This window comes from Diabrotica virgifera, chromosome 5 (genome assembly GCF_917563875.1).
Source record: "Diabrotica virgifera virgifera chromosome 5, PGI_DIABVI_V3a".
Classification (NCBI taxonomy): Eukaryota; Metazoa; Arthropoda; class Insecta; order Coleoptera; family Chrysomelidae; genus Diabrotica; species Diabrotica virgifera.
In genome coordinates this window covers 172,710,984-172,723,321 of record NC_065447.1, presented here as the reverse complement: position 1 = coordinate 172,723,321, position 12,338 = coordinate 172,710,984, and the positions used below count along the sequence as shown (strand labels likewise).

The following is a 12,338-nucleotide window of genomic DNA, read 5'->3' as shown; positions in this document are numbered from 1 at the left end:
TTTTCAGTTTGCAAGTTCGAACAGAGAGAGCCAGGGATGTCAACTACTATATGTATGCATGTTTCATTGATTACATATTGACAAACCAGAGATACACTGGTAGAGTTTGTGCAAAATCTCATGAACCTTAACCCTAGAAGGACCAAGGAGGGTTAAAAGTATCCACAACATTGCAATACATCCGATTTTCTAAATACCTTTGTTCCTAAAAATCTCAAATAATTGTAGTTGTCGGAGTACTAGTGCCCTATTAGATGACATAATTAGCATTTCTATAATTTAATTTATTTCCTCATACTTTTATAAAAACTTGACAGTGGACTATAAATAATCCCATTGAATACCTTCAACACCATCCCAAAATGGAAAGGAACGATATCATTCGGGTGTCAAATTAGCAAAATATAAAAGAAGAAAGGCCAATAAGTGGGCAAAAACAACCATAGTTTGTTCAAAATGCAAGTGTGTATGCGGTAAGCACAGCGGTATGTATGCGGTAAGAAGTCAAAAATGTTTCTGTATCCTACGATGATGCCAATTCCACTGAAGCCGAAGACTCCGGGTAAATTATAAATTCGTATCTTTTAACTGTTCCATTAACGTCTAGGAATAATGTTAAAGTGATATTTTTAAATTAGTTTAAATAAAGAAGAACATTTTTGATTAATTTATGTGTGGACATTTATTGACCCTCCTTGGTCCTCGATGTTTCCACTAAAAGGTTGGTCCTGCGAGGGTTAAAATCCTCAAAACATTCGACTATTTTAATTTCATACTGTATTCCGCGACAGGGTCCGATCTGCACCTTGAGTCATGTTCATGAGATTTTGCAAGTAGTCCAACAGATGTATTGGTATTCAATAGACTCAGTCTGGGAAATGGCCACAGATTAATACGAGCAAAAATATTTAATCAATATAGAATTACAAACCAATTAATTTTGCGCAAAAGCACCCTATCTACTTAGAACTTACGCAAAACAGAACCAGTTACGAGCAACATCTTGAACCTAATCTAAAACTAATAGATAAATAAAAAAGATATAAATGATTTGGAAGAAACGATAAGAAGAAGACAGGATAAATAATAATCATTCTATATACCTCCTACATTTTTACTCCATTGTCAAACTGCACCATTTCTACAAATTTTTATATGTTTTTTTAAAAATTATTAATAACTTTAAAACATGTTATGTTATAAATTAATATTACCACTTATAATACAGAGTGAGTCTGTAATTTGGAATAAATTCAATATCTCATATACTAATTGATTTTTTAGAAAATTGCTCAGACCTGTTGATTCGTATTTCAAATTGTCCTTTTTAACATACAATAATCAAGTATACAGGGTATCCCAATTTAGAGGTATGACGCCATCGTTGATTTTGTTAAATGGCAACACTATTATTTTGATAGATATTTTGATAGGATGTGTAAAGTTATACATATCTGCAAAATTTTAAATTTTTATTCCCTACCATTTACAAGATAATAAAAAATAACCAAGTTATGAAAAACAAGTAATCAAATTAATAATAATTGAATTTAATTATTTTAATTAAGCAAATGCTCATACTGCTGCCCTCAATTATTGTCAAATAGTCAATGGGCAACATTATGAGCATTTGCTTATTTGAAATAACTAAATTCAATTATATTACTTTGATTACTTGTTTTTCATAACTTTGTTATTTTTTATTATCTTGTAAATGGTAGGGAATAAAAATTTGAAATTTGCAGTTATGTAGGTATAAATTTACACACCCTATAAAAAAAATAGCTATCAAAATGACAGCGTTGCCATTTAAGAAAATTAACGATGACATATCTCCTGGTAGGAGTAGGAGAGGAAGACCAAAGAAGACGTGGGGGGGGGACGATTAGGCAGGACATGTTGGTAAAGGGGATTAATATTGATATGACCCAGGATAGAATTGTGTGGAGAAATGCAATTAGGGAAGCCGACCCCGCATAGGGATAAGGCAAAGAGAATGATGATGATATCTCTAAATTGGGACACCCTGTATACATTATTATTATATGCCAAAAAGGACAATTTGAAATACTAATCGACGGGTCTGAGCATTTTTCAAAAAAAAACGATTAGTATTTGAGGTACTGAATATATTCCAAATAACAATAATTGTATTAATTATTTATTGTCATGGTACAGAGTTACGATATATTGCTATTCGATAAAGACTTTGTTTTTAACTTTATGTTCAGTAAGGTTCCTAAATATTTATTTAAAAATTTGATTTTTTTTAACGAGTAGTGAAATTGAGTTAGTTTCTAAATTGTTTAAGCCCTCCTTTTGTTCTCTAAGGACAACATTTCAGTGTGCTTTGGTATGAAAACATTTTTTAACAGAGATAAATTCAGATGTACATATCATTTTTAAAAACATAAAAACTTAGGTAATTATTTTATTATCAGTTAAATCACATTTAATTTTTTATAAAAAAATAAATTTCAGTAAAACTAGTTCTAAGCTAATCATAAAATTCGTTATGGTTTTGTACCTGTACTCCAAGAACTTCCAAACCTATCCTCGCAAATCTAACAGTGTACTCCCTTAACTAACTAAGTTTGTCTGGAAGTCTACACACTTGGAGTATTTCAAGTAGGGCTTGATAGAAAGTGGGTCAGAGTCAGAAGTCAACGAGCACGCCATGATGGGCTGAATTCATGACAGATCTTAATAATAGTCACTACTCACCTCGATAGTGATGCTGTCCAGCCAATTCCCGTTGACGCAAAGGTCGAAGCCATCAATGCCGATGAACCAGTCCGGTGAGGGCACTATTCGGGACATCAGTGACACCTGAAAATTGCAATTTATTATACAGGGTGGCAAAGACTTATTTAATAAAATTATTTCTATTATCCTTGTTAAAAAAAACGATAAAAAACGCTAAGACCCGTCGATTTTATATAAATATGCGCTTTCTAAACATAAATGTAAATGTACAGGACGATTTGGGAAAAACCTAATATATAGAATTTGGGATATAAGTAATTTTATTTCTCAGCCTAGGATCCCAGGAGTAAGAGGGTATCTGGTAGAAGGTCTCGATACCACAGCAGCCATCTCCAAAGCCTCTTACCTTCCAAATCTCATACTACTTCACCTTCCATCTCTTAATTCCCCACCCCTCGAAACTGAAAATGACAAAAAATCCATGAGCTCAATTTCCTCCCACGTTTACGTGACGAGAGTTGAACATGACCTAGAAACCCCACAGAATGTCTACGAGTATATAGTGTTCAACATAAACACCTAATAAATTCAAACCAATACCAAGATCACGTATTACAGTCAACAATATGGACTCAATATAAACGTAAAAAAGACAAATTTTATGAACATTAGCAAGAAAAAGATAACAGAATGTCAACTCTGGATTAACGAAACCTCTGTAGAAAGAGTAATGCACTACAACTAGATCGGCAAGATAACAAATGAAGAATGGATCGACAACCAAGAGAAAACAGGGCGCATCGAAAAAGCTAGATCCTTCTTCTTCTTCTTAACGTGCCCTATCAAGTCCCCTTGACGTTGGCGATTAACATGGCGAAACTGTCTCTGTCTCGAGCTACTCTAAATAGTTGTTCTGCTTTCTTTATTCCTGTCCACTCTCGGATATTTTTCAACCAAGAGGCCTGCTTTCTACCAATTCCTCTGCGTCCTTCGATTTTACCCATCATATTAAGTTGAAGAATATTATACCGGTCTCCCCTTACTACGTGTCCAAAATAGGCCATCTTTCTATATTTGATGTTATCAATCAGCTCGCGGGCAGCATTTGCTCACTTTGCTCTAGATCCTCTAGATCCACCTTCAACTAATTGTATGGGTACTTTTTCAAGAGCCACAACCTTTCTCTTGGTATAAAAGTAAGGATTGTAATAAAAAAATTGGACGGATTGGTATAAAATTGTAAGCATTTGAGATGTGGCTATCGAAGAATTCTTAAAATCCCGTGGACTGACCGGATCACAAATGTGGAGGTCCTCATAAGGATAAATAAGAACTGAGAGGTACTAACCCACATCAAGACTCGAAAGTTAGAATACTTTGAACATTATGTGAAATGAATCCCGATATGCCCTCCTGCAAGCCATCTTGCAAGGAAATTTTTTTGGAAAGCTAGGTCCGGGAAAAGGAAAAACATCCTGGTTAACGAACTTCATAACCTGGTTCAACACAAAATCTGTGCAGCTTCTCCGCGTTGCTGCAGATAAAGTACAGATTGCCATGATGATCGTCAACATTCGTCAGAGATAGGCACATCAAGAAGAAGAATAGCAAAGTCAAACCAATGCCGAAATGACCAAATCTTTTACCCTCTTCCTGATTTTTCTAGTACCTCTGATGAATAAAATCCCCCATATTTCAAAAGTCTTTACGAACTATGAAACGAAGTTGAAAGTAAAATAATTACATATACAAAACTAAGCTGGAAGCCGCCTAGTATCAAATTATGAGAAACTGCATCAAGGTCTAGTATCAACATACTCAAACAGATTGGTCCTAAGGTCCCCAGGATAATAGCGTGAACTCCAGCTCTCTCTTCAATCTTGGCCCCCCGGAGGGAGTGTAGTGGTCAACGTGATGTCGTGTATTGTCTGTCTCCAAAGGTCTCTGGTCATTTCTTTTAACTCGTGCATAGGTTTTGCATATTTCTGTAATTTCATCAATACATCTCGTTGGGGATCTTCCTCGTGATCTTCGGCCTTCCACCTTTCCTTGTATAATGAGTCTTTCCATGTTTTCTGTGTATTCTTTCATAACATGTTCAAAGTATTTTAATTGTTGAAGATTGATTTTACCGAAGAGTCGGTGGATAACTTTTAGCTCTCTTAAAATTGAATTATTTGTCCTATGGTCGGTCCAAGGAATGCGTAGCATTCTTCTCCAACAAAACATTTCAGTGGCGTCTATCTTGCTTCTTTCCGATTGTCTCAGGGTCCAATATTCACATCCGAAGATTAACATTGAGAATATTAGACAGTTGATCAACCTCATCTTTAACGCTCTTGAAATTTGACAGTCCTTCCATATTGTGGTCATTTTTGTTGTGGCAACTTTTGCTAGATCACATCTACGATTTATTTCTTTTTGTGATGACCCTGTGTTTGTGATCAATGACCCCGATATAAGTATGAGTTCACAACCTCAAACCGGTCAATTGTAGTTATGTGTGGATGATTGTTATGTAGTCTATCCACTATCATGATCTTTGTCTTTGATATGTTTATTTATTGCAGACTAAATATTTGACTTTTGTTTTCGACCCGTCGTATAAAATCAAGCAAGTCTTTTTCAATGTCAATCAAGTCAATGTCTTTTTCCTATCATTCAAGTGCTCTGCTCATAATATAGTTCCCCATATATATTGAATAATTGTGGAAATAGTATACATTCCTGTCTGACACCTCGTTCTGGATGAAATTCGTTTGAAAGTGTGTCAAGCACTTTAACTGATCTAGTAGGGTGTTCGTATAGTTCAGTTATAAGCGAAATAAGGTGTTGTGGTACGCCTACTTCTTTTATTATTCAACGTAAGTGTCTCCACTTGACCATGTCGAACACTTTACGATAATCAATAAAGCAGTTTACAGTGGAGTAATGAATTCCCTAGATTTTTCGATTATCGCTCTTATATTCAACATGTGTTCCCGAGTATCTCTTCCTTTGGTAAATCCAGTTTCCTTTTGTGAAATTTCTCTTTTAAGGAATGTTTTTACTCTCTCATTGATTACATAATAGTTATATAAGATATCTTGCTTGCATGTGATATAAGAGAAATAGTTCTATAATTGTCGCATTTATGGAAGCTGCCTTTTTAGCTACATATTGTTTATTTTATTTTTTAATTTTATTGCAATTAGCTTAATTCGCATACTTTATTCTTCTTTCTTTGTCTACTGTGGGTTTTGTAAAAGCTCTACTGTCGACGTAATTTTTCTTATAACCTCAATAATTTAATATAAGAACTGTGTTTTTTAAAACTTTACATATTTTTGTTTAACCTGTTAATACTAATGGTGTAGGTGTATCAATTAAAATATACAATTTATAATTACTGTGTGTGAAAGGAATAGTTATTTCCCATACAGTGGATATTATTTTATCATACAGCAAATTCAGTGGAAATCTAAATTTCCCTTTTGATTAAATCAATAATACAATTTTGCATTGTAATTCTGTCCGATTTATGCGATTAAAGGATTTTAACAACGTGGGATTGGGATTTAAACTTTTTCATGGGGACTTTGTTCTGGTGTCATTTATATTAACATAACGACAAAGAAATAACCAAAGAGAAATATCCAATTAATGTTGTTACAATCTGTTTGGTTTTTATATAATATAGTATATTCAGCTTTGCTTTACATGGTAATAGGTAATAGACACATAGTTACAGGTTTTAACAACAATTTTGAAATTAATAAATGGTTTAACACTCTAATTTTTGTGTGTACAAACTAAAAAAGTAGACACCAATAGGATGTTTGGAAACATTTTGTTCTTTAAGTGACAGCACTCAATGGGGCTGCAATCTACACCAATGAAAAAAGGTGTCTCGTAAATAATTCCATTGCATTCAATCTTGATCATCCTGAATTTCCAGTTCCTATGCCGAACTGCGCTTTTGCCCTGGCGGTGAAAACAACCCCATCTAGGGAATGAAATTTTTTTAACAAAATAACTATGGTATTCGATTGAGTCACCAATTCTAAGTAAATTTTATTCTATTAAATTTTTTTGCAAAATTGACACTTTCCAAGTTATTTGCGATTGAAACTATGCAGTTTTCATTGAAAACACTCACGTTTTATAACCGTGTTAATTAATAAAAACAAATTTTATTTTATAGCAAAAATCATTACAAAATCAGTACAAAATTTTGGTTAATAGAAAAACAAAGAGATTCGCGTTGGAAAGACCTAGGTAAACCCAACAACGACTGACTTATTGCTCTTTAAAGAATGGTTATTTTCGAAGAACCTCGAAATCGAGAATCTTCAATCTGGTGCAATTTTTTGGAAACCTTAACAGACATCTTTTAAAGTTAATTAAAAATCTTTCAAATAAGCTTTGACAAAAGTTTTTTGCATAAGAAATCACTGACTTATGATGAAAATAAAGTCACACTCCGTTTTTTTTGAAATGTAAAAATTAAACTCCCGTCGTTACAATACTAATCGAAATGAATATCTTATCACTTGAAATTAACTTTATTTAAGTATACTTCATACGATCCATGTAATTCGACCGGTTTGAAATGCTTAGTTTAGAAAAAATAGTTGATTAAATCGAAAATGACATTATTATAATTAAAAAAAAAGAGAGAATTTTTCTTAAATAAACCTAAAAGTATTCATGATACAAACACAAAAAATATCAAAATTTTCAGTAAAAGAAATTCTACAATTAATATTTGAAACATTTTTTTTATATTATGAATACGTTTAGATTTATTTAAGAATAATGCACTTTCTTTTAATTTTAAAAATATCATTTTTAAGTTAATCAATTATTTTTTAGACTGAAAAACTAACGTCAGAATGTGTATGTATCGATCTGTAAATTGGTGCCGAAATTTGTAATTATTACTGTAAATACTAGTTATCAAAATAAGTTTTCGCTAAAATAGTGACTAATAACAATTGTGTTAGTGTTAATCATCAAGAACAAGCTGTAACTTCGGTCAGTAAGAGATGTTTTACTTAATAATCTTCCAACTTAAACACATTCAGTGTCAAACTGTCAATAGATTTTCACTGTTGCTATCCCGTCCCAACGGACGCCAACGGTTAGGCAACCAGTATTGCAGTGATGTATCCAAGGTTATCACTTATTTCCAGACATCCAAAGCGTTAATATAAACAAATTCGAGTTACTTTTGACTACATAAGTAACAATTTAAATCAATGTTCCCCCACTGTTAGCAACACCATGTCTGGATCCAATTCTTCCAGTAATCTTACTAGTTCATATGCAACTGCTACTATGACTAAACAACGTCCGAAGTATCCCAAGAAGACCGAAGCAATTTTATAATTAGTTGTACTCTCTATAGTATCCAATGATTTTATATCCAATTTTTTTTCTTCAAAATTTTTACCTATTGTTATTTAAGATTTAGAAATTAACTGTTATAATATTTAGTTTTAAGTCCTTATTGTAATTAATTATTGTATAACCAATATTGTTTGTGTCAATGGCCATTGCTGCCGAGACACATAAATTTAAATAAAAAAAATTATTTTTTAAAACTGACCATTCCAAACCAGTCAAATAACATGGATCATATCAATTACATCTAAATAAAGTTAATTTCAGGTGGGAAGCTATTCATTCTAATTAGGATTGTAACTACGAGGGTTTAGTTTTTATATTTCAAAAAGAAAAAAGCAGAGAGCGACTTTATTTTCGTCATAAGTCAGTCAGTTCGTTTGCAAAAAACTTTTATCAGAGCTTATTTGAAAGGTTTTTTAAAGAACTTAAAAGATTTTTCAAAAGTTTTCCCAAAAATTGCACCACATTCGAGTTATTTGAGATTAAAAGTTCTTCATTTCGATGTTCTTCGAAAATAACCATCCTTTAAAGAGCAATAACTCAGTCGTTATTGGGTTTACATAGGTCTTTCTATATAATTAATTTCCATCATTTCCATCAAATCATTTTTTCTATACAGGGTGAGGCAAATAAAGGGCCTATTGGAAATATCTCGAGAACTAAAGGCAACAGAATAATGAAAATTTGAATTAAGGGGTTTTGAAGAGTCATCTATTTAATGAAAATATTTTCATCTATTTGCTACTTCCGGTTATACCGGAAGTTGCTTATAACTTAGTTTTTTTAAATGGGACACCCTGTATATTTTTAGATTTTTGGATTCTCCCGATGTCTTCTTTCTTAAAATATGAGGTTTTGTAATGTTATACAGGGTATCTTAAAAGAAAATTACGTTTTTTTATTAATTTCATAGCAATATTCACACCCTGTAGAATTGTAGTAGTTTGACATCTAAAACTCTACTTACGTTCAAATGTTACGTTCTGATGCCTGCAACTATAGACCTATTGCCTTACTACCGGTACTCTCCAAAATTATTGAGAGACTCATTAAAACTCAACTTATGTCCTTTATCGTTGATAACAACATTTTATCACAAAATCAGTTCGGCTTTTTAACAAATAAATGTACCACTGATGCCATGTTTTCTGTACTACATGAGGTTTACCAAGCACTAAACAATAATCTTTATACTGCCACTGTTTTCGGCGACTATGCCAAAGCTTTTGATTGTGTAAATCACGACATCTTGATTACAAAACTAAATTTCTATGGAATTCGAGGTATTTCTTTGAATTGGTTCCAATCCTACTTGAATAATCGGAAACAACTAGTTAGAGCAAATTATACTGACTCTAGTCTCAAAAACATCGTATGTGGAGTACCACAATGTTCAGTATTGGGTCCTATACTGTTCCTTATCTTTATAAATGACATCACTAATTTAAAAATCAATGGGAAAATTTTTCTTTTTGCTGATGATACCAGTATTACTTGGAGCAACTCAACTATTGCATCTCTTCATGAAACTATAACTTCGGATCTACTGACGATAAAGACCTGGTCTGACTCTAATTTACTCTCTTTTAACGTAAATAAAACAGTAGCATTATCCTATAAAGGAGCTCTTCAACCTTTGCCACTTCATAACAGCCAGATCAGTACCGTTGATTCTGTAAAATTTCTTGGTATTTTTTTAGACAGCAACCTCAAATGGTCCCTTCATATCGATTCGTTAAGTAAGAAACTCGCCTCAGCTTGCTATGCAATACGATCTGTCTCAAGGGAACTCAATTTAGCATCTTCTAAAATAACATATTTTTCGTTGTTCGAGTCTCATCTTCGATATGGTTCCTCCTTTTTGGGGTTCTAGTACAGCTGCTCAATTTGATGTCATTTTTAGATTGCAAAAAAGAGCAATAAGATATTTGTTTGGCCTCAGAAGATCTACACATTGCAGAAGTTACTTCAGAGATCACGAAATTTTAACACTTCCATCTTTATATATTCTAGAAACGGTTTGTTTAATTCGTAAACACCTTCATGTCTTTCCATATAGGCCCAATCATCTTTACTCCACCAGAAATTCAATCTTTGATATTTATTTACCGATTCCATCCACTGAGTTAGTAAAGAAATCTATATTATATTCCGCAATGAAACTGTACAATCATCTTCCGTTACAACTTAAATCTGCAACATCTTTCCCTAAGTTCCGTAAAATGACAAAAGCCTATCTATCCAAAAGACCATATTATTCAATAGAAGAATTTCTTAATGAATAACTAAGAAAATTGGGTTCCATGCGCAGTAGCATAAACTTGTCAGTTCCTTATGTTGTACCTATTTTATTTTATTTGTTGTATCAGTTGTAATTGTTTTTGTCTTGGCTGTTATATCTTATACTGTACATTATTGACGATTTATCTAATTTTAGTAAATTGTAGTTGTTATTTGTTATTTATATTATGTTTTTCTTTTGACTGTATGTAAGCTTTGTCCATAAAATTGTAAAAATTTTCAGTGACAATAAAGCATATTTCTATTCTATTCTATTCTAAATGATTTTTAATATAGTCTACTATTGTTAAGAATCATTAGTATAGCTAAATTTTTAATTTCAGTATACAGGGTTGGGCGAAACTCGGAATGAGTATTTTCTGAGTTTTCTTAAATGGAACACCCTGTATTTTAGTATTGTAATGAAATGATATTTTATGGTACTTTTTTATTTCTTAAGCATTCCCTATACCTAACTGCTTTAATTTGTGCTTAATTGTTAATCGCACCAACAATTTTAACTACATAGGTATTTTGATTGCTAAACCGTTATTGGTAATTTTAAGGATCAGTCTGGATTAATATGTATTTATTTCTGAAAAATTATTTGTGACTGAATTTTTCACGGCCAACTGAATAAAATTTTACGTATTTTTTATTGCAATTAATGTTTAGCTTGAATCACCAATAACTCACAAATTAAAGCAATGAGGTATAGGGAATACTTATAAAATAAAAAAGTACCATAAAATATCATTTCATTACAATACTAAAATACAGGGTGTTCCACTTAACCTTTAACTACCCGCGCATCAAGTTATATCATAACTACACGCGTGGCGTACTTTGTACGCCACAAGAAAATACACTTAAAAACAGTGGATTTGTTTAATTTTTTTTGAAAAAATACACTTAGTTGTTTGTTATAAACCTTATTCGGCATCAGTGAATACTTGGAGTTCCTTTTCAGTAAGCCAATTGGGATTTATAACTGGAATCATGGAATAACTGGATTCCATGATAAATAAAATTACTAATAAAAAATTTTTTAAATGTGATTTTTACAGGAGAAAAAGTATTGTTTACAAAGAAATTTGTAACCTCGAACGAAACCTCGTAATATCCGTGTTCGTTATAGAGAGTCCAGTCCACTGTATATTGTTTTCAATCGTCTTATTTTAATATAGGTAATTCCAAAGTTTGAATATCATAATTACACAACGTGTTTATTGTCAATTTTAATTGAGAGCCTACCGCCTACCGCATTTTATTTTGACTAATTTGGACATGCCTTATCTAAATCTGTATATTGCTATTCTGCAAATTAGTTATAGTTCATAAGAAGTAGGCATTTTTACTCAATGAATAATTTACTTAAATTTACAGTAGGTAAACGAAAAATGTCCTTTGAGTCATTTCCCGTATCAAGTTATTTTTAATGGGATTGATTGTATTTTTATTTTAATTTCGTTTAGGTTTTTTAATATCATAGTGAAGTGTATTCACATTTTTATCTCGAAAAAAAATATAACTATCACTAACAGCTATAATAGGGAATATAACAGCTATAATATAGAAATTAGTTTTACTAGTTTTAAGTAAAGAATTAGTTTTAAGTAGTTTTGGAATTAACTTTTGTTATTTTTGTAGACTGACATTGTAATATTTTTTTTGATAAGATAAGACTTTTTTGTAATAATTTTACTCAAAATCTACATTAATTAGTCACAAAAACATTGATTAAAATGTTTGTTTTTTTGGTATGTGTCCGTTTATTTCCAATTCCTATCATGACATAAGAAATATTTTTTATACAAAAGGGCCATATCTGCTAATATCTCTTTCAGGAAAACTTACGCTGTATCTAAATACAATATCAAATATAGTTTAAATTTACCTTTCTAATAATATATTACTTGCATATAAATGATAAAAAATAAAAGAAAAATGAACCAAAAATAAAT

General features: G+C 31.8%; 1 protein-coding gene across 1 annotated transcript in view; it reads right to left on the bottom strand.

Moving 5' to 3' along the window:
* Positions 1–12,338, bottom strand: part of LOC126885528 (uncharacterized) — a 204,997-nt gene that overhangs the window by 135,502 nt on the left and 57,157 nt on the right. Inside the window, exon 3 of the mRNA XM_050652109.1 lies at positions 2,725–2,829. Within this exon, the coding sequence (XP_050508066.1) occupies positions 2,725–2,829 (105 nt within the window). The remainder of the gene's footprint in view (positions 1–2,724; positions 2,830–12,338) is intronic.